At 35.4% G+C, this 26,881-nt stretch overlaps 1 protein-coding gene across 10 annotated transcripts in view; it reads left to right on the forward strand.

Annotated features, from left to right (window-relative positions):
* ANKRD28 (ankyrin repeat domain 28) overlaps positions 1–26,881 on the forward strand; it is a 191,803-nt gene that overhangs the window by 20,193 nt on the left and 144,729 nt on the right. For 6 of the 10 annotated variants that reach the window (XM_045385170.2, XM_074030975.1, XM_065539364.2 and 3 more), the window contains one exon: positions 26,421–26,490. The exons of 3 other annotated variants lie outside the window; for them this stretch is intronic. In XM_045385170.2, coding sequence (XP_045241105.1) covers positions 26,473–26,490 — 18 coding nt within the window. In that variant the 5' untranslated portion in view covers positions 26,421–26,472. Of the gene's footprint in view, positions 1–23,280; positions 23,300–26,420; positions 26,491–26,881 lie in introns of those variants that run through there. One more of the 10 variants, XM_065539358.2, reaches the window with a different exon arrangement.

The raw sequence follows: 26,881 nt of genomic DNA on the forward strand, positions 1-26,881 counted from the left end.
GATCTTCATTGCTAATTCCCTGCTTTCTTGTTTATTTATTGTTAGGGTGGAACATCGAAGTCTCTAACCATTATTGTTAAATTGCCTATTGCTCCTTCATTTCTGTCATTTTTTTGATTTCCCTATTTTGGTACTGTTTTGTTAGCTCCATGTGGTTTTTTTGTTTTGTTTTGTTTTTTTTGAGACGGAGTCTCGCTCTGTTGCCCAGGCTGGAGTGCAGTGGCACCATCTCGGCTCACTGCAAGCTCCACCTCCTGGGTTCAGGTTATTCTGCCTCAGCCTCCCATTAGCCGGGACTACAGGCGCCTGCCACTACACCCGGCTAATTTTTTGTATTTTTAGTAGAGACGGGGTTTCACCATGTTAGCCAGGATGATCTCGATCTCCTGACCTTGATCTTCCTACCTCGGCCTGTTATTACAGGTGTTATTACAGGCATGAGCCACCGCACCTGGCCTGTTAGCTCCATATGTTTATGTTTGTTTTATCTTACTGTTGAATTAATACTATTAATATTATAAAATGTTCCTCTTTGTCTCCAATAACTTGTTTTTGACTTAAAGTCTATTTTGTCAGATGCAGATATAACTACTTCAGCTTTCTTATGAGTATTCTTTGCATGATATGTGTTTTTCCATCGTTTCAACTTGCTTGTGTCTTTGAATCTAAAGTGCTATGTAGACAGCATAAAATTGGGTATTGTTTTTTAAATCCAATCCAACAATCTCTGTTTTTAATGGGATGTTTAATCCTTTTATATTTAATATTGCTTTTGAAATGGTTGGATTTGTATCTCAATGGCTATTTGTTTTCTATACATCTCATGTTTTTTATGTTCCTCTTCTATCACCTTTTATATTTGCTATTTTTATTTATTTGATTTTTTAAAAATTATATTTTTAGTGTTTGTTCCATCACAACCTACCTCAGATTAATAGTGATTGTTACATACTAATAGTCCTCCAGTATAACTCTTATTTTCTCTCCTCTCTTTTGCTATTGTCATATATATTATGTTCATTTATGTAATAAACCCACCAATGATATTTTAATTATTGCTTTGTACAGAGATTATCTTTTAAAGAAGAGAAGAAAGAGAAAAACATTTATAGTATTGTATATTAATGTATGTATTTACCACTTTCAGTATTCTTTTTTATCTCTTGTGGATTTGAGTCACCATCTAGCGTCGTCTCTTTTTTTCAGTATAATTCATTCCCTCCCGTTTTTGTGCTTCATTTTGATATATATTATATCTTTATATGGGATCAACCTGACAATACAATTTTATAATTGTTTTATGCAATTACCTCTTAAATTGAGAGAAGAAAAAAGTAGGAGTTATATTTATACCACCTTTTATACTGTCATTTTTCCCTTACCTATAATTACCATTACTAGTGCTCTTTATTTCTTCATGTGGATTCATTACTGTCTGGTGTCACTTTTGTCCTGAAGAACTTCCTTTAGTATCTATCTTTCATGTATAATCCCTGAAGAATACATTTTAGAGTTAGCTAGTTCACTCTCATCTTCTCAATTGGGGATCATATTCCTTGTGATCTTAAGTGTGGTATTAGTTAACTAAGGAATGTGAAGGGGATGGCACAAGATGAGGCTGGGAGAGAAGCATGTAGAGGTTAGTTCCTTAGTATCTTACCTTCTAAGCTATGAGACTTGCACCTTATTCTTACAGCTGTAGGGGCAACCATTGGAAACTTTTATACAGAGTTCTCTCCTCAGATTTGAGGAAAGGACTTTTCAAAGGTGGGTTCTAAATGCTTGTTTAGAGATGGCAGCGACAAGCCACAGGCTCTAAGAGGAAGGTGAATCTGCTTTTTGTTGTTGTTGCTGATTCCTCCTTCTCTATTGTTTCGGGCAGTTAAAAGCTGTTTATATCCAAATAGCTATTTTCTTGTAGGCATGAAATATTTGCATATTTGTGACAGAATGCGATATAGTTTGTAGAATGGGAACCATGATAGCGATTTGCAAAGCCACTATTGTAGGATGAACAGATTGCTTACTGTTTGTGTATATGGAATCAAGTGTGTATTGAAAAATTAGATAAAGCATCCTCTGGCATCTGACCTTTGTTTTTAATTCTCTCTCTCTTTCTTTTTCTTTTTTCTTTTTTATGATACAGAGTCTTGCTCTTTCGTCCAGGCTGGAGTGCAGTGGTGCGTTCTCAGCTCACTGCAACCTCTGTCTCCCGAGTTAGAGATTCTCATGCCTTGGCCTCATGAGTAGCTGGAATTACAGGTGTGCACCAACACGCACGGCTAACTTTTATATTTTTAGTAGAGATCGGGTTTTGCCATGTTGGCCAGGCTGGTCTTGGACTTCTGGCCTCAAGTGATTTGCCCGCCTCTGTTTTTAATTCTTAAAGGAAGGTTGGGTATTATCGGCAGTTCTTTTTAGTATCTGTGACATAACAGGGGAGTGTTTGATCTTTACTTTTTATATGTATATTTGGTACCTACAACTTTATTATTTTTAACCATAGAAATATCCTTTCTACAAATATATAAATAGCTTTGTTTTTGCTTCTTAGAAAAAACTGAAGAGCAGAAAATTTTTATATTCCTAGGTTTTGCTACCAGTTTTTCATAGAAGTATGAAATGAAAGGAGAAAAATGTGCCCTCCTCCAGTCTTGCCAGATTCTGTTGCAAACAATCCTTATGATGATTAGCTTGTCAGTGGATTTTTTTCCGTTTGAATGACTTCTTCAGGAGCTCTTTTTATTCTTATTAATAAAATCATTAAACTCTCCCATGTTCAAGAGCATGTGGAGGCATCACATTATCTGACTTCAAAATTTACTGCAAGACTATAGTAACCAATACAGCATGGTACATGTATTATTGGAACAAAATAGAGTACCCAGAAATAAAGCCACATACCTACAGCCAACAGAAATATACACTGGGGAAAGGACACGCTATTCAATAAATGGGTCAGGGAAAATTGGATAGCTATATGTAGAAGAATGAAACTGGACCCATGCTTCTCACCACATACAAAGATTAACTCAAGATGGATTAAAGACCTAAACATAAGACCTGAAACTATAAAAATACTGAAGAAAACCTGAGAAAAATTCTGGACATCGGTCTAGGCAAATAATTTAAAACCAAGTCCTCAAAAACGAAAATAGACAAATGAGACAATTTAAAAAAAGCTTTCGCACAGTAAAAGAAACAACAGAGTAAACATACAACCTACATAAAGGGGAAAAAATATGTGCAAAATATGAAAACTGCATCTGACGAAAGGCTAATATCCAGAATCTACAAGGAACTCAAGAAAAAAACAAACATTAAAAAATAGACAACACAAACAGACATTTTCCGAAAGATGACGTACAAGTGACCAACAAACATGAAAAACTCCTCAACATCATTAGTCATAAAAGAAATACAAATTAGCCCACTTATGCCTAGTGTTCCATTATTGGAACACTAAGCAGGTGGGAGTTATTTATATTCTGCTCGAGGTGATTGCCAAGGTCTGATTTTTCATTCATAATTGCAGCCTCCAGCATAAATGGGTTAAAACCATCTTATATGAGTCAGAATGGTTAGTTACTATTAAAAGGTCAAAAAGCAATAGATGTTGCCAACGGTGCTGTATTAGGGTTCTCTAGAGGTACAGAACTAGTAGGAGATATATATATGTGTGTGTGTATATATATAATGTTTAATTTATGTATAATGTATATTTTTTATATATAGCAGTATATTTTTATATATTTTATATATATATGAAGGGGATTTTATTAAGTATTAACTCACATGATCACAAGGTCCTGCAATAGGCTGTCTGCCAGCTGAGGAGCAAGGAGAGCCAGTCCGAGTCCCCAAACTGAAGAACTTGGAGTCTGATGTTTGAGGGCAGGAAGTATCCAGCACAGGAGAAAGATAGGATGGGAGGCTATGCCAGTCTAGTCTTTTCATGTTTTTCTGCCTACTTTATGTTCCAGTTGTGCTGGCAGCTGATTAGATGGTGCCTACTCAGATTAAGGGTGGATCTGCCTTTCCCAGCCCACTGACTTAAATGTCAATCTCCTTTGGCACCACCCTCACAGACACACCCTAAATCAGTACTTTGCATCCTTCAATCCAATCAAGTTGACACTCAGTTTTAACCATCACAGATGTGGAGAAAAGGGAACACTTATACACTTTACCCTATTGGTGGGAATGTAAATTAGTAAAATCCTTATGGAAAATGGTATGGAGATTTCTCAAAGAACTAAAAATAGTGATACCCTTTGATTCTGCAATCCCACTACTGTGAATATACCCTAAGGGAAAGAAATCATTATGTCAAAAAAGTATCTACACTGGTATGTTTATTGCAGCGCTATTCACAGTAGCATATACATGGAATCAGCCTAAATATCCGTCAACAGAAGATTGGATAAAGAAGATGTGGTGTATATGTATAAAGAATGAAATCATGTCTTTTGCAGCAAACATGGGTGGAATTGGAGCCCTTTATCCTCAGTGAAATAACTTGGAAACATAGTCAAATACTGCATGTTTTCGCTTCTAAGTGGGAGCTAAACAAGGGTATATGGGACATACCGAGTAGAATAACAGATATTAGAAACTACAAAAGGTGGGAGGTGGGCAAGGGTTAAAAAATCACCTGTTGGATACAGTGTTCACTACTTAGGTGATCTGTACACTAAAAGCACACTTCACCACAGTGCAGTAAGTGCATTTGAGAAATCTGTGGTGTATCCCCTAATTATATTTTTAAGATTTAGCGTAATGTTTTCATTGAACTCATGGAAATTAGAATTGAAACTGTGAGGGAATTTACCTACTTAATCTTGAGGATTCCCAAAGAATAGAGAGAGACACTTTTGCTCAGCACCGCTACACATAAGAAATTTTAAATTTAGGCATATAATTATGTCACAGGCTTTCTAAATAATAAAATGCAAAATAATATTTCCAGTCACCACATTTAACTTTGAGTATATTTCTGCAGATGTTGTTGAGAATGCAGAGAAATTGCTTCCATTATTCTGTTTATTTCCCTGTAGCACTATCCGAAGTGATCATGTTTGTTTATATGTTTATGAAATGTCTCCCTCTACTGGAATGTGAGTTCTTCAAGGGCAAATACGATGTCTTTTATTTCCTCCTGTGTCTTCAGCACCTGTAACAATTTTTTGGCATATAGTGGACACTCCACTAATTGCTGGATAAATAATGAATTCTGATTAAGTGTCTGAGATGGGACCCTGGCACCTATGTTTTTAAAAACTGCTTGAGGTTATTTTGATGTATACTCCCAAGATTGAAGAAAACTAGTCTACTTTCCCTCTGTGGTGTGCATAAGATACAGAAAATATATATGTATCCTTATTTAAAGATCATTGTTGGAGGCTTCTCCTTCTCTTTAAATTGGTAATCTGACTGAGTTCCCCAGAAGGAAGAGCTTTTAGTTAACCACTTTTATCCAAATATTTTTTGAAGGTAGAACTCAAAATGTGCAATTGCTTTCCATCATCAAATAATTAACATTTGGAAAGGCAGGAAGATAGAGCTAAAAGTGAATTTATTCCCTTTTTTTGTAAAAGAAAAGACAAGGTCAGACTACCTACGCGAGTTTCTTGAAACAGTGATTTTCAATATGGAGGGGAGGGCGATTTTTCTCGTCAGGGGAATTTGACAATGTCTGGGGACATTTTTTTTGTTGCCACTTGGGAGGAGTGAAGGATACTATCGGCACCTATTGGACAGAGGCCAGGGATGCTGCTAAACATCCTACAATGGACAGGACATTCCTCCACAACAAAGAATCATCTGGTGAGAATCCCTGCCTAAAACAAGCTGCTTGCAGAAGGGGCTGGTAGTTATGTGGAGTTTGGCAGTGCAATTTGGATCTGTGCACATATGCACAATAGTTTTTGGTCCTGGGCAAAACAGTGTCTTGTTTAGAGAAACATGTAGGTGGGGATTGACTTTTGTTACATATACTCAGGAGTTTGATCTTGACCATCCTTGTTTAGTTCATGGGAGACTGTGCACTCTCAGATTTGATAATTTGCTTAGAAGGACTCACAGAACTCAGCAAAGAAGTTAAATTCATGATATGGTTTATTACATCAAAGGAATACAGATTAAAACCAGTAATGGGTAAAGGTGCATAGGACAAAGATCCAGGAGAGTTTCAGGCACGAACTTCCAGGTGTTCTCTCCTAATGGAGTTGTGCAGACAGTGCTTGCTTTTCCCAGCAACAATATATGGTGACACGCAAGGAATATTGTCAACCAGGGCCACCCACATGAGGTTTGCTGTCCAGAGTTTTTATTGAGAAGTCAGTCACATCGGTATGGTTGACCACACCTGTGGCTGATGTTAGTCTCCATCCCCTCCAGAGGTCAAGCTGATACTCTGTGACTTAAAGATCCCACCAAAAATCATATTGTTAGACTATCTGGCATGGACCAAAGCCCCCAGGTAAACAACTTTTTATCAAGCAGGACATTCCAAGGGGTTAGCGGTTACCTCCTAGGAGCTGAGCAAGGGCCAAACCTTTCTTTGGCCAAAATTAATCCATTACTGCAGCAGTCCCCAACGTTTTTGGCACCAGGGACCAGTTTCGTGGAAGACAATTTTTCCATGGATGGGGGTTGGGTTGGGGGTGGGATGGTTTTGAGGTGAAACTGTTCCACCTCACATCATCAAGCATTAGTTAGTCTTGTAAAAAGCACACAACCTAGATCCCTCAGATGTGCAATTCAAAATAAGATTGGCAGTCCTATGAGAATCTAATGTTGCACTGCTATGACTGTAGTCGGAGTTCAGGGGGTAATGCTTGCTTGCTTGCTGCTCACCTCCTGCTGTCCAGCCCAGTTTCTGACAGACCATGAATGGCTAGTAGCCCTCAGCCCAGGGGTTAGGGACCCCGGTCTAAGAGACTTTTCAAAGTGTGATGCATGACCCTGGGAGTCCCTAAAGTCAAAACTGTTATCATCATAATAAAATGTTATATGCCTTTTTTACTTTGACATTTGCGCTAATGGTACAAAAGTAATAGTACTTACTACTGATGTATTAGGAATCAAGTTAGTGGCACCAGACTGTGTTTTTCACTGCCTTGCTTACAGTTAAGGGAAGGGAAAAGCCTATTTCCCCCTAAGATTGTTTTTAAGTATAAATTACTTATATTACACTTCACCCTGAGGTATCTGTATGATAAAATGAGTATATGCTGCACAGGAAAAATGCTTATGTGATTGAGTTGCTAGCTGGACTAGACTTTTTTTGTTGTTGTTGTTTTTAATAGAATACCTTTTAATTGAAAAAACAACTAACATTGTGGTTATTCAGATTTGGCTCTTTGGCAAACCTTTTATTGAAAATATTCCTTGAAAAGAACCAAAGTGAACTTGTTACTTCAAGGAAAGAACCTGTCAATATTTGTTACAGATGATGAAATTTGAGCTTCCAAGCAAAAATTATAGTTTGAGTAAATCTGTGCTGGCCACCTTGAGCTTGCTAGCTTTACAGAACTTAAAGATGTTTTCTGGTGGCATTGGTAGTAATATTAATAAATATGACTTTTTATATTGTATATCATGAAATGTGTCAGTAATTGAAGACCTTCATAAACCAGTGAACCAGCATTTTCCAAATGGCTGATGCATGATGTTGTAGAATCACACATGGTTTTGTAAAAAGATCCTTTCAAAGTGCAGTTAGACCAATGGATTTTAATGTGAAAAAAATATTAAAAGCTCATTGATATGGCTTCATAATTAACATTATAGTTAACTTCTAAAAGATATCACTTGTCAAGCTTTGATGTAATATTAAAGATTATCCACAAGTATCTAAAAATATGCTACCATGAGTATAGATTTTCTTCATATACTTGAACTGTGATAACTTATTGCAGCAAATTGAATGCAGAAGCAGCTGTGAGAATCCACCTATTTTCTGTTAAGCCAGACATGAACAGTGCTACTTAATTTTTTAAAAAAATAATTATTTTAATAAAGTTATTTATATTGACATGTAGTGTATATATTAGTAAGTAAATGAAAACTAAATACATTTAAGCAATTTGCTAGTTTAATTTTGAATACAGTAGACATCAGTAGAAATAATCCTCATAAGCAAAACTTTTTGGGCTCTTCAATAAATTAAAAATGTGAAGAGGTCTTAAGACCAAAAATTTTGAAAACAGCCTTCTAGTATTGGTCCCGCTGATATTGTTGAACCTAAATTTGTCTCTCTTGCTGGGTATGGTTACTACAGGCTAGGAGATTTAAATTCATTGGGCTTTGTTGGAAAGTTCTGGCTTTATATTTCAGACATGCACTTTTAATGTATAAAATATATGGCAGAATTTAATATGGTTAAATTTTGACTTAATATGGCTAAAAAAGCATCACTTATAGATCTGATAAATGGAGAATTAGATCTGAAAGCCTGACAAAGAATTGCAGGGAATGGTAAATAAGTTATTTTCTAGAGGTCAAAATAGGCGAATGATTTTGGGAAAATTATTACCTTACGAAAGTCTCAGAGAAACATGAAGTTAGGACTGGACGCGGTGGCTCATGCCTGTAATCCCAGCACTTTGGGAGGTGGGCAGATCACTTGAGGTCAGGAGTTCAAGACCAGCCTGGCCAACTTGGTGAAACCCCCATCTCTACTGAAAATACAAAAATTAGCCAGTTGTGGTGAGCCTCTGTAATCCCAGCTACTTGGGAGGTTGAGGCAGGATAATCCCTTGAGTCCAGGAGATGGAGGTCACAGTGAGCTGAGATAGCACCACTGTACTGCAGCTTGGGTGACACAGAGTGAGACTCCGTCTCAAAAAAAAAAAAAAAAGGAAACATGCAGTTAACAAACACCTTACATGTAAGAGATTGCATACCCATAAAAAGATGACATAATATGATAGGAGTATTTTAGTAGTCAATGCACTACAGCTTTATTCTAAATATGTTTTCTGTTTCTCTAAACCATGAAGATAAACTGTGGGCTTGAATGAATTGTTAGTAGGTACTATGGAAGTGATCCTGAAAGTTATTTAAAGAGACTTTCTGCAGATGTTTTCTTTTTTTTTTTTTTTTTTTTTTTTTTTTTTTTTTTTTTTTTGAGACGGAGTCTCGCTCTGTCACCCAGGCTGGAGTGCAGTGGCCGGATCTCAGCTCACTGCAAGCTCCGCCTCCCGGGTTCACGCCATTCTCCTACCTCAGCCTCCCGGCAGATGTTTTCTTATCTATATAAAATTAAGCAGGGTTACCTTGATTTAGAGTCTTGGCCTTGATTACACATTTATAAAGGGTAAATTTGGTTTGTGCTTTGGTAAGGTTTCAAGAAACATCTGTGAAGTCAGTGAACAAGTGCAGTGTGATGCAAATCTGTGGAGGATACAGAGGAAATCAGGAAAATCTGTCAGATATTATGTTAAAAATGTGAAGGCAATGATCCCCACCCCCCCAGATACTAATATTTTTGTTAAGCTGATGTTGTAGATAGAATTTTTTATATGCAGTACTTTAATCCAGGAAAGGCTTATAACTTATAGTCACTTCATAGTGAGTGTTAAGAACTAAAATGTTAGAAAAATAACATAATTTGTTGTTTTTTTTCAAGCACTAGTGCAAATAATGCTTAGCATTGATATTTGTATATTTGAATGTTTTTCACTAGTTAAATATGAGGAAGGTCTATCTTTAAAAGCTTGCCTTGGAGATTTTTTTCAAATCACCTATGTACTTTTTGAAACATTTAAGTAGATACATGTATCAGTTTAAGTTTCGTGTGTTTTTTTTTTCTTTTACCTTCTACACTCTTTGAGATCAAATAATTTCTACCTACATTCCTATTCTATCCAAACAGTGACATTTCATTTTTAGGGGCATAGGTCTTCATAAATGTTTTTGTGTGTGCATATAATAGAATCCATCAGAATACTATTTTGCTTCAGTGACCAAAAAAATTCTCAGTCTAAAATTAAAAATATTCTAAACTCTGAATTATTCATTTATGTAATAGGAAAATATTTTGCTATTAGTTTTTTTTATTGTGGCAAAACATATATAACATTAAATTTATTTTAACCATCTTTTTTTTTGAGATGGAGCTTTGGCTCTGTTGCCCAGGCTGGAGTGCAGTGGAGTGATCTCGGCTCACTGCAATCTTCGCCTCCCAGGTTCCAGTGATTCCCTTGATTCAGCCTCCTGAGTAGCTGGGATTACAGGTGCACACCACCATACCTGGCTAATTTTTGTATTTTTAATAGAAATGGGGTTTCGCTGTGTTGGCCAGGCTAGTCTCAAACTCCTGACCTCAAGTGATCTGCCCGCCTCAGCCTTCCAAAGTATTGGGATTACAGGTGTGAACCACCGTGCCTGGCCTATTTTAACTATCTTAAGTATATAGTTTAGTGGCATTAAGCACATCCACATTGTTGTGCAAACATTATCACCAACCATCTCCAGAACTTTGTCTTCTCCAAATGAAAATCCATACCCATTAAACAATAACTTTCCCTGTCTCCTTTCCCAACCCCTGGCAACCACCATTCAACCTCGTATGAGTGGAGTCATACAATATTTGATCCTTTGTAAGTGGCTCATTTCACTGAGCAAAATGTCTTCGAGGCCCATCCTTGTATTACAGCATATATAAGAGTTCTTTCCTTTTTAAGGCTGAATGATACTGCACTATATGTATAAACCACATTTTGTTTATCCGTTCATTCATTGATGGACACTTGGGTTGCTTCCCAAGTATCTTTTTGGCTATTATGAATAATTCTATGAACATGAGTGTATAAATATCTATTTAAGTCTCTGATTTCAGTTCTTTGGGGTATATACCCAGAGTGGAGTTGCTGGATCATACAGTAATTCTGTTTAATTTTTTGAGGAATCACTATACTGTAATGTGTGCAATAATGATTGTACCATTTCACATTCCCACCAGAAATGTACAGGTGTTCCAATCTCTGTATATCCTTGCCAACATCTGTTATATTGTGGGTGCTTTAAATTTTTTTTTTTTAATAGTAACCATTCTCGTGTGTGACGTGGTATTTCATGACTTTGGTTTGCATATCCCTAATGATTTGTGATGTTGAACATCTTTCCATGTTGTTGATTGGCCATTTGTATACCTTTAGATAAATATCTATTCAAGTCCCTTGTCCATTTAAAACTTTCTTGTTGTTTAATTGTAGGATTTGTTTATATATTCTGGATATTGATGCCTTATCAGATCTATAATTTCCTAATATTTTCTCCTATTCTCTGCATTGCCTTTTCACTCTCTTGATAGTATCCTTCTATGCATAAAAGTTATAAAATTTGACAAAGTCTAGTTTATCTTTTTTCTTTTGTTGTCTGTGGTTCTGGTGCCATACCCAAGGAATCACTGCCAAATCCAGTGTCATGAAGCTTTTCCCCTGTGTTTTCTTCTAAGAGTTTTATAGTTTTAGCTCTTACTTCAAGGTCCATTAATTTTAGCCTTTACTTTGATGCATTTTGAATTAATTTTTGTATATGGTATAAAGTAAGGGATCAAATTCATTCTTTTGCACGTGGGGATATCTAGTTTCCCTAACATCATTTGTTGAAAAGACTGTGTTTTGCTCTCATTGAATTGTCCTGGGACTCTTGTCTAATATATGTAAGGGATTATTTCTGCGCTCTCTCTTTCATGCCATTGGTCCCATGTCCATCTTGATGCCAGTTTCACTCGTTTGATTGTCATAGCTTTGTAATAAGTTTTGAAATCTGGAAGTATGAGACCTCCAAGTTTGTTCTTCTTTTTCAGAATTGTGGCTATTCAGAGTCCTTTGAAATTTCATATTAATTTTATGTTAGATTTTTCTATTTCTGTAAAAAGCATCATTGGGATTGTGATAGGAGTTGTATTGAATCTGTAGGTGGCTTGGGACAGTATTGACCTCTTAACAATATTAGGTGTTCCAATCCATGAACATGGGATGTATTGCCATTTATTTGTGTCTGTCTTTCAGCAACATTTTGTAATTTTCATGTACAAATCTTTTGCCTCTATGGTTAAGTTTATTCTCACATATTTTCTTTTCGATACTATTGTAAATGGACTTGTTTAATTTTCTGTTGGAAATTAAGTGTATGGAAATGCAGCTGATTTTTCTGTGTTTACTTTTGTATCCTGTAGCTTGGCTGAATTTGTTTATTAATTCTGATGCAGGGTCTCTCTCTCTGTGTCACCCAGGTTGGAGTGCAGTGGCATGATCATGGCTCACTGCAGCCGTGACCTCCCAGGCTCAGGTGATTTCACTTCAGCCTTCCCAGTAGCTGGGACTACAGGCATGTACCACCAGGCCCAGCTAATTTTAAATTTTTTTTGTAGAGACAAGGTCTGCCTACATTGCCCAGCTAGTCTTCAACTCCTGGCCTCAAGAACCCTCCTGCCTCTGCCTCCCAAAATGCTGGAATTACGGGAGTGAGCCACCGTGCCCAGCCTTTTTGTGGAATCCTTAGGATTTTCTACATAGATGAACATGCTGTCTGCAAACAAATAGTTTTACTTCTTTTCAAATTTAGTTACTTTTTTTTCCTTGCCTATTAGTTTTAATTCGTGGAGAAATAAGAGATACTGTTAAATGGTTTTAACTTTAAAATTTGTTTATCTGAAGATTTACTATGGAAAATGTATCTTGAAACTTTTTCATGTTACTCTCTGGAAAGCTGTGGGGTTTTTAATTACAAAGTGATAAAGATGGTCTACATTGTAATGAATATTTATCTTACGACTTCTGGATTTGTAACAGGATTCTGTCTTTTGTTTCTTTTCTTTTCTCAGAATCATAGATGCAATTTTCTTGTAGTCCTTGACACCATGCATGCCTTTTGTGTTTTCCTTTGCTTTTAAAGGTAATTGTTAGCATTTAACTTTGGAGTTTTTATTGTTAAAAGTATTTGTATAAGAGAAGTTTATAACTGGTATTACAGCTGTATAAAGTATGAAGTCATTTTAAAAAGATGATATACTAGAAATAAACTTTTAATCATTTAGCCTGCCTTCCTTACTATTCCCCAGCCCCTAGTAACCACCATTCTCCTCTCTGCATCTACGCTTTTGACTTTTTTAGATTCCACAAATAAGTGAGATCATGTGATCTTTGACTTTTGTGCCTGGCTTATTTCGCCAACATAACTCTAGGTTCACCTATGTTGTTGCAGTGACAGGATTTCCTGCTCCTTTAAGACCGAATAGTATCCCAGTGCGTACATATACCACTTTTTCTTCATTTATTGATAGACACTTAGCTTGATTCTATGTTTTGGCTATTTTGAATAATGCTGTAATGAATGTGTGAGTGCAGATACCTCTTTGACATACTGCTTTCATTTCTTTTGGTTATGTACCCTGTAGTGGGATTACTGGATCATGTGGCAATTTTATTTTTGATTTTTTGAGGAACCTTCGTACAATTTTCCATAATGGCTGTACTAATTTACATTCCTCCCCAACAATGGGCAGGGGTTCTCTTTTCTCCACATCCTTGCCAGCACTTACCTTTCATCTTTTTGATAGGAGCTATTCTAACAGTTGTGAGGTGATATCTCATGGTTTTAATTTGCCTTTCCCTGGTGATGAGAGAGTGAACTTTTAAAAAAATATATACTTGGCTATTTGTGTCTTCTTTTGAGAAATGTCTAATATAGGAGATTTTAAAGAAAGGAAAATGACCCACAGGCGTACCCTGCTTACATAACTGTATGAAGAACTCAGTAGTTCTAATTCATATATATATGTAATATTGATCTCTCCCTTGTACTTTCATGGCTTTAGTTCATGCGGCTGTCATTTCTTATTGGACTAATGCAGTAGTTCTCTGACCAGTCTACCCTTCTCCAATTTTGCCCCCATTTCAGTTCATCTTCTACACTCGGACCAATCAGAGTGATCTTTCTTGAAAAATGGTTTTAATTAAATTGAAATGTTGAGACACACAGGATAAAATAAAATATAAACCTAACTACCTATCGCTAGGAATAAGCAGCTGTCAATACTTTGCCATATTTGCTTCGTGTCTCTTAAAGAATGAAATGTTTACATATATAACTAGAGCTCTGCCCCCCCTTTTTCCAAGGTAACCACTTTGAAAGTTAGCTTTTATCATCTAGGTTGTTTTCACTTATACTGTATTTACATATCCATAAACAGTATAATATTACTGTTACATTTATTTTTTCTAAGATTTTAAATTAACGGTATGCTTTATGTATCTTTTTATCGCTGCTTTAAAAATTTATCCATGATGATACGTTTGTTGTTGTTATTTTATCACTGCTTTAAAAATTTATCCATGATGATACATTTGTTGTAATTGCTATATATCTGTATCTCGGGGGATACCCCAAAAGCCCTGATTTGACCACTACACAATCTGTGCGTGTAACAAAATTGCACTTGCACCTGATAAATCTATACAAATAAAAATAATAGTTGCTGTATATCTGATACAAATAAACTGCTGTTTATCTATTAACATTCTGTAGTTAGGTATCTTCTAGTTTTAGCTATTACAAATAATGTTGTAGAAATTCTAGTACAATGTGTGTCTTTTTTTGTACAGTTTCTCTGAGATTGATATGTAGGGGTAGAATTGCTGGGTCATAGGATATAGGCATGTTCACCTTTATTATGTAATTATTATTTTCTTCAAAGGGACTGTACTGATTATATTGCCACAAGCAATTGAGTAAGAGTCATTCTTTACTCTCAAACTCGCCGATAATTATTTTAGTTTGACTTTAATTTTGGCATTCTGATGTATATGAGTGATACTTTGTTTTAATTTGCATTTCCCAGATTTCTAAAGAAATTGAGTATATTTCTGTGTATTTTTGACAAGTTAAATGTTTTTTGTGAATTGCTTATTTTTTCTTTGTACTGATAAGTATATGTCTATTTAATCTATCTGTATGTAGGCTATTAATCTTTTATTGGTTTTGTTATACCGCTCAATCTGTGGCTAGTCTTTACTTTGTTTTAGGAGTCACTCATTTAGAACTTTAAAATTTTTAGTATAATCATTCTTATCAATCTTTTTTGGGTTTTTCACCCTTTTTAGTGTTGTGTAAGAAACAAGGTCTTAAAAAATATTCTGTTCGAAAAATTTGCAATTTTTTTTCCATTTACTTTTCTGAATGACCTAGAATTTTATTCTTGTATATGATGTGTAGTTCAACCTTTCCCACCCCCACCCCCCCAGATTGGCTCTTTACCCTTTGGTCTTCCATATAAATTTTTAAAATATTTTGAAGTGCGATGAAAACTGTTGAGCATAACTGATATTCCATTGAGATTATGGATTTAATTAGAAAAATTAGCATTGTACAGTATTGAGTCCAGAAAAGGCAGATGTTTCTTAATGCAACAGCTGCTTCCAGCCTCATGCCTATCATCTTCTCATGTAAACCAGTTGCCATCAGACAAAAACTGCTTTTCTTTCTCTTCATTTAATCTTGCATGTGTGCCCCTTGTTGGCAGACGCTATCCTTAAATCAGTCAATAAAAAGAGATTCTGGGAAATGTAGTTTAAGGTTTCTGCCCTGTGATGCAGAGAGTATTGGTAATGCAAATTTTACAACAGATAAACCAAGCATATCAAATCTGTTCTTGATTTTTCTCCTCCTTTTAACAGACAAGTTGGGTTATTTGATTGTTTTGTACTACTCCTCACCTCCGATATATCTTGGAGATCTTTTTCAGTGGGATGTGCATTGAAAATTTTGCTAGTGATTGCCAGTTGCAGAGAGGCTGTATCGGTGTATATTTCTACCAGTCTGTCCTCCTGCATCCTGGTCAACTTTGCATCCTGCCCTCTTTATTAGGAATGCCTTTTACCAGTGAGTTTAAAGCAACTCCTTGTTCTGTAAGAGTAAGTCTTTTGACATAGTGATACCTGATAGCAAGTGTGCACATGCACACACTCAGCACACCAATAATGTGTTTTATTATTTGTAAATATTTTCCTTGTGTTCATTTTTAGGCCTGGGCTTTCTGAGTCATCAAACTATCAGAGCTATTTTTTTTCCTAAGTTTTATTCTTTCTGATGCTAAATAGAATTGCTTTCTTAATTTCTTACTTTTGGATTGTTCATTGCTAGTATATAGAAAAGCAACAGATTTTGTGGCTTTATCTTATATTCTGCAACTTTGCTGAATTTGTACATTAACTCTGATAGGTTTTTTTTTTTTTTTTTTTTAATTCTTGACCTTGCATGGTAACTCACACCTATAATCCCAGCACTTTGGGAGGCCGCGGTGGGCAGATCGCTTAAGCTCAGGAGTTCAAGACCAGCCTGGGCAACATAGTGAATCCCTGTCACTACCAAAAATACAAAAAACTAGCTGACTGTGGTGGCACATGCCTATGGTCCTAGCTACTCAGGAGGCTGAAGTAGGAGGATCGCTTGAGCCCAGGAGGCAGAGGGTTGCAGTGAGCTGAGATAGCGCCACTGCATTCCAGCCTGTGTGACAGAGTTAGACCCCATCTCAAAGAAAACAAAACAAAACATTCTTTAGGATTTTCTATGTATAACATCATATCTGCAAATAGAGATGATTTTTTGGTTTGTTTTACGACTTTCCAATTTGAATGGCTTTTATTTCTTACCTAGTTGATCTAGTTAGAACTTGTAGAACAGTGTTGAATAAAAGTGGTGAAAGTGGCATCTTTATCTCGCTCGTGATCTTAGGAAGAAAGCATTGAGTTTCTCACGCTTATCTATGATATTAGTTGTGGGTTTTTAAATAAATGTTCTTTATCATGGTAAAGAAGTTCCCTTCTGTGATTTGAGTGTTTTTATCATGAAAACATACTGGATTTTGTAAATGCTTTTTCTCTACATCAGTTGAGATTATCATGTGTTTATTCCTTTCATTTTATTAATGTGTATATTAAATATTTTAAAGTGTACAACCACCCTTGCATTCCTGGTATAAGTCCCACTTGGGCATGGTCTATAATTCTTTCAATATGCTGCTGAATTTGGTTTGCTAGTATTTTGTTGAAAATTTTTATGTAATCATAAGGGATGTTAGTCTGTTGTTTGTTTCCTCATGATGTCTTTTTCTAGTTTTGTATGAAGTATCTAGTTTTGGTCCCAAGAAATGTGGATATTCAGTTGTCCTAGCACTATTTGTTGAAGAGTATTCAAGTGCTCCCTCTTTTTTTATTTTGAGAAGATTTTATGTTCTTTAAATTTTTGGTAGACTTCATCAGCAAAGCCATGTAATTCTAGGCATTTCTTTGTTGGGAGGTTTTAATTCTTGATTCAGTCTCTTTATTTGTTATAGCAGGGGTCCCCAACTGCCAGGCCACATATGGTCCGCCGCCCATTAGGAACCGGCTGCACAGCAAGAGGTGAGCGACCTTCAGGCGAGCATTACTGCCTGAGCTCTGCCTCCTGTCAGATCAGTGGCAGCATTAGATTCTCATAGGAACCCTATTGTAAACTGTGCATGCAAGAGATCTAGGTTGTGCACTACTTATGAGAATCTAATGCCTGATGATTTGAGGTGGAACGGTTTCAGCCCAAACCCCTACCCCATGGAAAAATTGTCTTTCACAACACCAGGCCCTGGTGCAAAACAAGGTGGGGGACCACTGTGTTAGAGGACTATTCAGTTTTCTATTTCTTGGGTCAGTTTTGATAGTTTATGTTTCTAGGAATTTGTCCATTTTGTATAAATAGTCTAATTTGTTGGCTTACAATTATAACCTTAACAGTAGTAACCTTTTATAAGGTCAGTAGTAATGTGCCTACTTTTGTTTTTGATTTTAGTAATGTGGGTCTTCTTTTTGTCAGTCTAGCTAAAAAGACTTATCAGTTTTGTTGATCTTTTCAAAGAACTAGCTATTTTCTATTTTAATTATTTTATTATTTAGCTCCAGAATTTCTGTTTATTTCCTTTCTGTGATTTCCATTTTTTAACATCAATATTCTCTACATCAGTATTCATTGGTGAGATGACATTCTGGTTCCCTTTAGTTCTTTGTTCAGGGTTTTTTTTGTTTTGTTTTGTTTTGTTTTTCTGTGAGCATATTTTAGGCAGTTGATTTAAAGTCTTTGTCTAGTAAATCCAGTGTCTGGCCTTCCTTTGGGACAATTTCTATTAATTTCTTTTTCTCTTGTGACTAGGATATAGTTTGATCTTTATTTGCGTGCCTCAAATGTTTTTGTTGGAAATTGGATATTTTGAATATTGTAGCTGGAGATCCAATTTTTCCCCCTCCCTGGGGATTGTTATTGCTGCTTGTTCTTGTGGTTGTTTAATGAGTCTTTTAAAACTATTTTTGTAAAGTCTGTGTTTTTCATTGTGTATGTCCACTGAATTCTCTGTTCATTCTCTTGGTGATCGGCTCTGATTTGGCAGAGGTTTTCCTAAATGCCTCCATCTCCCCCCAACAACTCCCCCCAAAAGCCCAAACAAAAACAGACTCTCCTAGATTTTAGAAATTGCTTCTGTGTTGGGGTACATAATGCTCAGCCAAGCTGCTTATAGTTCTGTCCTAGTCTTCACTTCTTGCTTGTGCAGAACTGAAAGATCAGCCAGAGGTGAAAGTTTAGGGTCTTCATGAGTCTTCTCTGAACATATGGCCAGTCCTGGACATGCATGTGGCCTCTAGGTTTCCTAGTGTATATGGGAGGTTTCAAAGCCTTTATTTTCATATGTATCTGCTTCTCCAGCTTCTTCCTTCCTGGGTTTTTAGATGTTTATTGTTTGCCCCAGTTGTTACCTCTTACACACAGATGAGAGAGAGAGAAATGCTTTTGACAGACACCACTGGGAAAGATGCTTCAGTACTGGGAATCTCCAAGACTGGTGGAAAAAAGACAAGCCCTTGAACCAGTCCTTCAGGGAGCCACTACATAGTTCAAAACATATAACCACAATTTTTTGAGAATAAGGTCCATATTAGTTTACCTGGTACCCACATCAGGAACCAAATGTGGGCTGGTATCATGGATGCTGCCATGTAGGGGGAATTGGGAGTGATATGCAGTAAATTAAAATTCCACAGCATTTTCCTATGAAAATCTAGCAGCATCTTTCTTCATTATGTGTTCCTCTGGTTGTTAAAAGGTTTTAATTGAATTCTAGAATTATGAAAATGTTGATTCTGGCTGTTTTGCCACCTGTTCATTGCTTTGTGAAGGGATGGAGTTTTGGAGTTCTTATTCTGCTATATGTTGTGATGTTATTCCTACTTTTTTGAGTGAGCTGATTTTAAGTAGATATAACGTTCATTATCTTGAGCCATTAAAAAGCCTAATTTGTTTAATATATTGTGTTTAAAAGTAAGGATTGTACATATTTACATTTTCTAAAAGATTAAGTCTTCAGATACTTGAGTATTCCTGTTAACATAGAGAAAAATACCATTTGTCTGTTGCTAACTAGTCATTTTATTCAAGTTGTTTCTGCCATATTTTAAGGAACGTACTACTAAGTTCCTTTTACTTTTTGTAGTAAGCTCACCATTCTAAGAAATCATTAATTTGGATCAGTCTTTCTCAAATGGGGACTATTATTGTTCTCCAGGGGACATTTGGCAATATCTGGAAATATTTCTGGTCATCACAATTTAGGGGGACGGGTTATGCTACTGGCATCTAGTGGGTAGAGACCAGAGATGCTGCTAAATATCCTGCAATGGATAGGAGTAGACCCCATGACAGAGAATTATATGTCCTAAAATGTTGGTAGTGCCAACATTGAGAAACCCTGATGTGGATTTACCAGATCTAGATTTCCTTAAATTGGTTGATATATGTATTGCTATAAAGTTTAGTGACTAAATTTGGACCTAACCACTTTAACTTTTTCAGAATGAAGTGTCAAAAAAGGAAAACAGTATCATTTGTGAATAGAATAATAGGGAGATGTCAATCTAAAACTGCATTATTTTCTTTTTTTGTGATAGCATGATATAATTGAATTTCTTTAATTTTAATAATTGTTCAGTTTTGTCATGCAGAAAAGACATTAATGAGCCCCTGTGAATTAAGACCAATTACCAGCATTTTACCATTCCTCAATGTCTTTAGAGTATTTTGAAGCAAAATTAATTTGCATTTCATTTTGTGTGTGTGTCAGATGTCTTGAAGGTTAGTTTGTTAGAATAGATCTAAACAGGATTTGAACATTGCATATGATTAGTTTCCTAAGTCTCTTTCTATACTAGGTTCCCCTTCTCTTTTAAAAAATGAATGTATTTATTGAAGAACCTGTGTCATTTGTTCTGTAGGATTTCCCACATTCTAGTTTAGCTGATTGTATCTTCACAGTGTCGTTTAACGTATTCCTCTCTTTTCTTGGTGAATCAGTAGCTTTAAAGATTTGTTTAGATTCCACTGTTGTTTGTTTTTAAGACTGTCAGGTGTAATAAAGCAATTGTCAATATGCATATAGCCACCTATCACTTTATTCTGTATGTCATGTCTATTATAGGTTGATATATATGCATATATACACACATACATACATGTAGATAAACATATGTACATTACTGCACAAGTGGGCACGTAACAAGTTGCTCTATTCCTAGTGATAATACCAGTCTGTGCAAATGTTGTCAACTTGATTCATCATGTTTCCTACCAACTTTTTAACCTAATGTTTTCATTGGGGTTTGGCAAAAATTATTTTTCTTAAATTATTTCATCTGTAGTATCATGTGACCAAATTAATATTCTATGTACAATCATTGTATCTTGGTCATTTGCTTTTGCCTTTGAGGGAAGGGAATATTTTATTAACTCAGCTTGGCCAGTACAGTGCATTGCATGTGATAACCATGCCCTGTCATTGGTTCTAAACCTTAGCTCTGAATTAGAATCACTTCTTTAAAATTCTGAATTCCCAGGCTCCACTCCTAATGATTTCTGACTGGTTTAACAGCCTTTGTGCTGGAAGAAAACAGACTGGCAGAGTAAAATGTATCTGTTTCATACATTTTAGTAATTTATTGAGGAAAGCATTGTTTTTTGTAATTCTTAGTATTTAGTACATTGGTATGCATCTGATTCATCTGTGTCACTTGTAACAGGCAATTGTAGTTCATGATTTACAAGGAATACAAACTGTATAATGTAAAAATTGTCTCTTCCATCTCTATTCACATCAATCTCAAGTCATCTGGTTTCCTGTACTGTAGCCAACCAATATTATTTTGTTTATACCTAGAGATTTTATGACTATATAAGCAAATATCAGTTATCCTCATTTTCCAAATGAATTATCCAGTTGTTTCAGGATGATTTGTTGGAAAGATAATACTTTACTGTGTTGAACTGCCTTTGTACTTTTGTCAGAAATCAGTTGACTATATGTGTGTAGATCTATTTATGGAATCTTCTGTTCCATTCCATTGAATCTATGTGTTTATTCTTACTCCAATATCACTATTCTTGCTTTCTTTCTTTTTTTTTTTTTTTTTTTGAGACGGGATCTTGCTCAGTTGCCCAGGCTAGAGTACGGTGACATGTTCTCAGTTCACTACAGCTTTAACCTCCCAGGCTCAAGCAATCCTCCCACCTCAGCCTCCCAAATAGCTGGGACTACAGGTGGGCACCATCATGCCTGCTTAATTTTTAATTTTTTTGTAGAGACAGGATCTTGCCATGTTGCCTAGGCTGATCTTGAACTCTTGGGCTCAAGCAGTCCTCCCACCTTGTCCTCCCAAAGCGCTGGGATTATAGGCGTGGGCCAATGTGCCTGGCCTTACTGTAGCTCTCTAGTAGTATGAATCCCTCAATTTTAAATCATTTTCAAAATTGCTTTGGTTTTTCTAATTTCTTTTCCTTTCCATATGAATTTCACATCAGCTTATTGATTTCTGCAAAAAAGCCCACTGAAATTTTGACTGTGATTACTTTTCACCTATAAATTAAATGAGGAAAAATTGACATTATAAGAATAATGAGTCTTCCCAACCATGAGCATGGTACAGTAGTTTCCCATTATCTACTGTTTAGCTTGAAACACCTGCAGTCAATTATGGTCCAAAAATATTAAAGTATCTTGAGAGAGACCACATTCATCTCACTTTTATTTTACAGTTTGTTGTTAAAGTTGTTCTATATTAGTTGTTGCTAATCTCTTATTTTGCCTAATTTATCAATTAAACTTTATCATAGGGTATGTATGTACAGGTTGAGTAATCCTTGTCTGAAATGCTTGGGACTAGATGTGTTTGTGATTTTAGAATATTAGCGTATATGTAGTGAGAGAGCCTGGGGATGGGACCCAAGTCTAAACACGAAATTCATTTGTTTCATAATCTTATACATGTAAACCCAAAGGTAATTTTGTAAAATATTTTAAATTTGTGCATGAACCAAAGTTTCTGTTAAGTACTTATGTGTGGAATTTTCCACCTGTGGCATCATATGAGTACTCAAAAAGTTTCAGAGCATTTCAGATTTTGAATTGCCAGATTAAGGATGTTCAACCTGTGCCGGACAAAACGTAGTATATATAGGGTTCAGCACTATTTTGGGGCTTCCATGGAGTGAGGGAGGGGTGGCATATATCCTCTGTGGATAAGAGGGGAGCTCCTGTATCTCTTTTCTTTATGTTGTCTTTGATGTCTTTCATCAGTATTTTGTAATTTTCAGCATACAGAGTCTGTGTCTATTTTGTTGAATTTATACCTTAGTATTTTTGAGTATTGGGGTAGTATAAATGGTACTGCCTTTTGTTTTGATTTCCAGTTGTTGATTGGTAGTATGTAGAAGTAGCGATCATACTCTGTGACTTTGCTAAGCTTATTAATTCTAGGCACTTTTTAATAGATTCCATGGAAGGCAATCATGTTGTCTGTGAATACAAGCACTTTTATTTCTTCCCTTCCAAACTATATGTCTCTTATTCCTTATACCCTTATTGCAGTGCTTTTCTTCAATATGATATTAAATAAGAGTGATAAGAGCAGACATTCTTGCTTGTATCTTATCTTAGGAAGAAATTAGTGGTTTCCTGGTAATTTTATATTTATTTAAATGTATAAATCTCAGTACAGTGATCACTGAGCAAAGGAATCTAATTTAATTTTATATTCTAGGTTGCACTCCAATTTTCCTCATAGGATTCATCAACTGGTATATCTTGTGATTCCTAATGCACTGTATGTATGTATGTCTGTTTCCCTCTCTCACAGATACACACAGCAGACTTTTAGGAGAGCACTTATTGCACTGCTTTGTAGTTTACTTTTTATTTCTCTTTCTCCCTTATTAGAAGGTGAGTCCTTAGAGCAATAAGAAATGGTACCTACCGATAGCTCTGCGAACTTAATGTTGTGAGCAATTGATACTAGGTTGGACCATATGAAATTGCTGATGTTGGTTTATAACCTATGAAATTTTGTATCTACTTGACCAAAACAAAAAAGGAAAAAAAAAAACCCATAGTACTTCTGCTGACAAGATAAAATCATCAGTATGTGAAATGCTTGTGCATGAGAAATTGTTCATCACTGTTATATATTAAGGAAAACCATAGAGGTGGACATACTGATGAAATGAGTGAGACACAGCCCCTACCTTAAAGGATGCTCACTCTGTGGAAGACTGGGCCTTTACAATATTCAGATGTGTGCTTTTGTTTTGGTTTTGTTTGGTTTTAGTTTTGTTTTCTTATAGAGACAGAGTTTTGCTCTGTTGCCCAGGCTGGTCTCGAACTCCGGAGCTCAAGTGATCCTCTCACTTCGGCCTCCCAGAGTGCTAGGATTACAGGCATGAGCCACTGTGCCCACTTCCCTCCTCTTTCTTAATAGAGAGAAGGGTTTTCAGATGTGTTTTAACTCTATGATTAAACTATGTACAATCTGTGCACATATTTACTCTCAGTTTGGATCTACTCATCATTGTAGCTTCTTATCTCTCAGTGTCTTGGATTATAAGACAACTTTGGCAATAACGTCTATAAACAAATTGAGAAGATTGACATACTTTGATAATTTTGTATGAAAAGATGCTCTTATACATTTTTCAGTTGTTTCATGTAACTTAAACATTTGTTACTTAGCATCTAGTGGGTTAGTATAGTAAATAAAGGGCATCAAACATTTTTCCCTTTGAAATAACTTTATTTCTATAGAACAGAACGACTTTAAAGCAGTCATAGTCATAGCAGGAAAAACTTTCTTACTTGAATTTTTCTGTGTAGTGTTTTTTTAAATTGTAAATTATAGGTGAAGAGACACTGTAGTATTTTTTATCCTTAGGCTGTTAACTTAAGCTGGTCTTAATGATCCCATATTACAAATCAGGGAAAAGGAAATACATGAGAGATTTTGTGTAAGTTTCATGAAACCAGAAACTATTCTTGTGTTTACTGCTGTATTCCTTGCATTTAGCATATAAGTAGTCATTAACAAACAATTATTGAGTAAATATTTGTGGAGGTAGGAGGCTAGGCTAGGTGGATTTGGTTAAAGTAAGAAAATTTATTTTTTTATAAGATACGTGAATTTTAGTTAATACAATGAAAATCGTTGCAATTACATGTTGCCTTATAAGCATCAAGAGCCATATAGTTTTTGAGGCAGTTTGTTTTGGTAAATGCTATTAGTAACAGAAGGCTATTTTCAGTCAGTCAGAAATACACTCTTGATATTGTTTTGAGCTTGACTATTAATATAACAAGATTAAAACATAATTATGAAAACCTGTAAAGCCTCCTCTTTTTGAAATCTTTATTTAAAATACATGACTCAGGGAAGACATTAACTTTGTAAATGAACGTACTCAAGACATTAATTTTCTTTTATATTTACTGCCACCATATGGCAAACTAATTCTATTACCTTATCTGTTACATACTGTAGAACCTAAAATAATGTACCTTTAATATTTTCTGATGAGGTTGATTTGTTCTTAAGTAATTTTGACAAGAGAAGAAATAACAGATTTTTATGTTTAGAATTATAGCTGACCTTCCTCCAGCTATCCAAGGATAGTTTATGTCTTCTAACATTTTAGAAGGTGTTAATTACTACAACTGTAATTACTATAGCAAAGATGATTCTTTGTCATAGCATTGATGACGATTCTTTCAGAACAATAAGAAATGTGTGGGTGGGTGCAGTGGCTCAGCACTTTGGGAGGCCAAGGCAGGAGGATCGCTTGAGCCGAGGAGTTTGGAACCAGCATGGGCAACATAATGAGACCCCATCTCTACAAAAAAAATTTAAAAATGAACTGGGCAAGGTGATGCACGCCTGTGGTCACAGCTACTCGGGAGGCTGAGGTGGGAGGATCACTTGAACCCAGGAGATTGAAACTACATTTTGTGCCACTGCACTCCAGCCTGGGTGACAGGGCAAGATTTTGTCTCAAAAGAAAAGAAAACAAAACAAAAGAAATGTGGTTGGCCCCACACTTTTATGTAGGGAATGTAATTCTGACATTTCTTCTTTCTAGGTCATTGCACATGAGAATTATGACTCCATAATTTTTTAAGCCTAATTTTATTTATGTAAAGACAAGCCATTTCACTAAAATTAACTTGTGGAATTTTATTTTTTATCTTGGGAAAAGTATTATATAAGAATATGTAATATTCTGAGAAAAATTATTATGTAAGAATTTAAAAATAGAAGCAACCCAAATATTTACTCTTAGGAAATTAAATATAGTATTTTTGAATGGAATGTCGTATTCACGGTGTTGCAGAATATTTAAGGTCCACATTGGTAAGTGAAGAGTGATGGAGAGAAGCCAGTTACTAAATAATATGTATATATTATTCTAACCTTTAAAAAAGTATATATATATATATATATACTTTTTATATATTATATATATATAATTACCAGTTTTCTTTGAGAGATATTACAGTGATTTCTTAAATTTATGTATTACTAAAATGAGTATGTTCTACATATTCAGAAAGTGTATAGATTGAATACTTTAAACTTTTCATAGGCAGTTTCTTAAATCAAGACATCCCCATGGGTACATAATTACTGATTAGTAAGCAACTGAATATATTATTAGTGAATATATTTGAAAAGTTTATGTGTGTGTTTGTGTGTGTGTGTGTGTGTGTGTTTAAGACTTATGAGGATGACTTGTTGCTGCTAGCAATTCTAAGAATCAAACACCACTTTTTAAGTCTCTTCTGGGAAGCCAATTCTGTTTAATATATAAAGAAAGCCTTTAAAAAATGTTTTGTTACACAGATTAGTATTTTTTTCTTGATAGAAGGATAAAAGTAAATTCTGAATTAATAAAATCCAAAGTAAGTTTTTGAATATCCAATAATTCAATGTTTTGTTAAGGTACTACTTATTTATAACATAGCCCTTAATTTCTAGGATCAGCATATTCTTTCTTTTGATATCTGTTTTCTGCTACAGGCCTGTGATTGGAATTGAAACAGTACAACTGCCTCCACCAGAGGAAAATAGTATGGGAATTCCTATTATGGTAGGTTATTTTCTAGTAGTCTCTTGCAGTAATATAGGCAGCTCTTGTAATTTTTTAGTTTGTTGCTGTTTAAGCCTCCTTGTAACTTAGCGTTCATACATAACTGTATATGAGTAAAGTCCGTTGTTGTAGAAACATTTATAGTAGTGGGCCTTGTGTTAGTGGAAGACTTAGTATAGCAGTTTTATAATTCAAATGAATTTTCAGTGGAGGGGGCTTATAAATCTAAGATCTCTGTCATGGAGAAGAAAATATTATATTAAACAGCTGAATATGATGGTATTGCAACTAGTTTTATTTTGTCCTGAAATAATAATAAATTACTAAAATTTAATTTAGTAATATATTACTAAATATTAATAAATGTATCAGTAAATACAGTTTATTACTA

This window comes from Macaca fascicularis, chromosome 2 (assembly GCF_037993035.2).
Source record: "Macaca fascicularis isolate 582-1 chromosome 2, T2T-MFA8v1.1".
NCBI classification, from domain to species: Eukaryota; Metazoa; Chordata; class Mammalia; order Primates; family Cercopithecidae; genus Macaca; species Macaca fascicularis.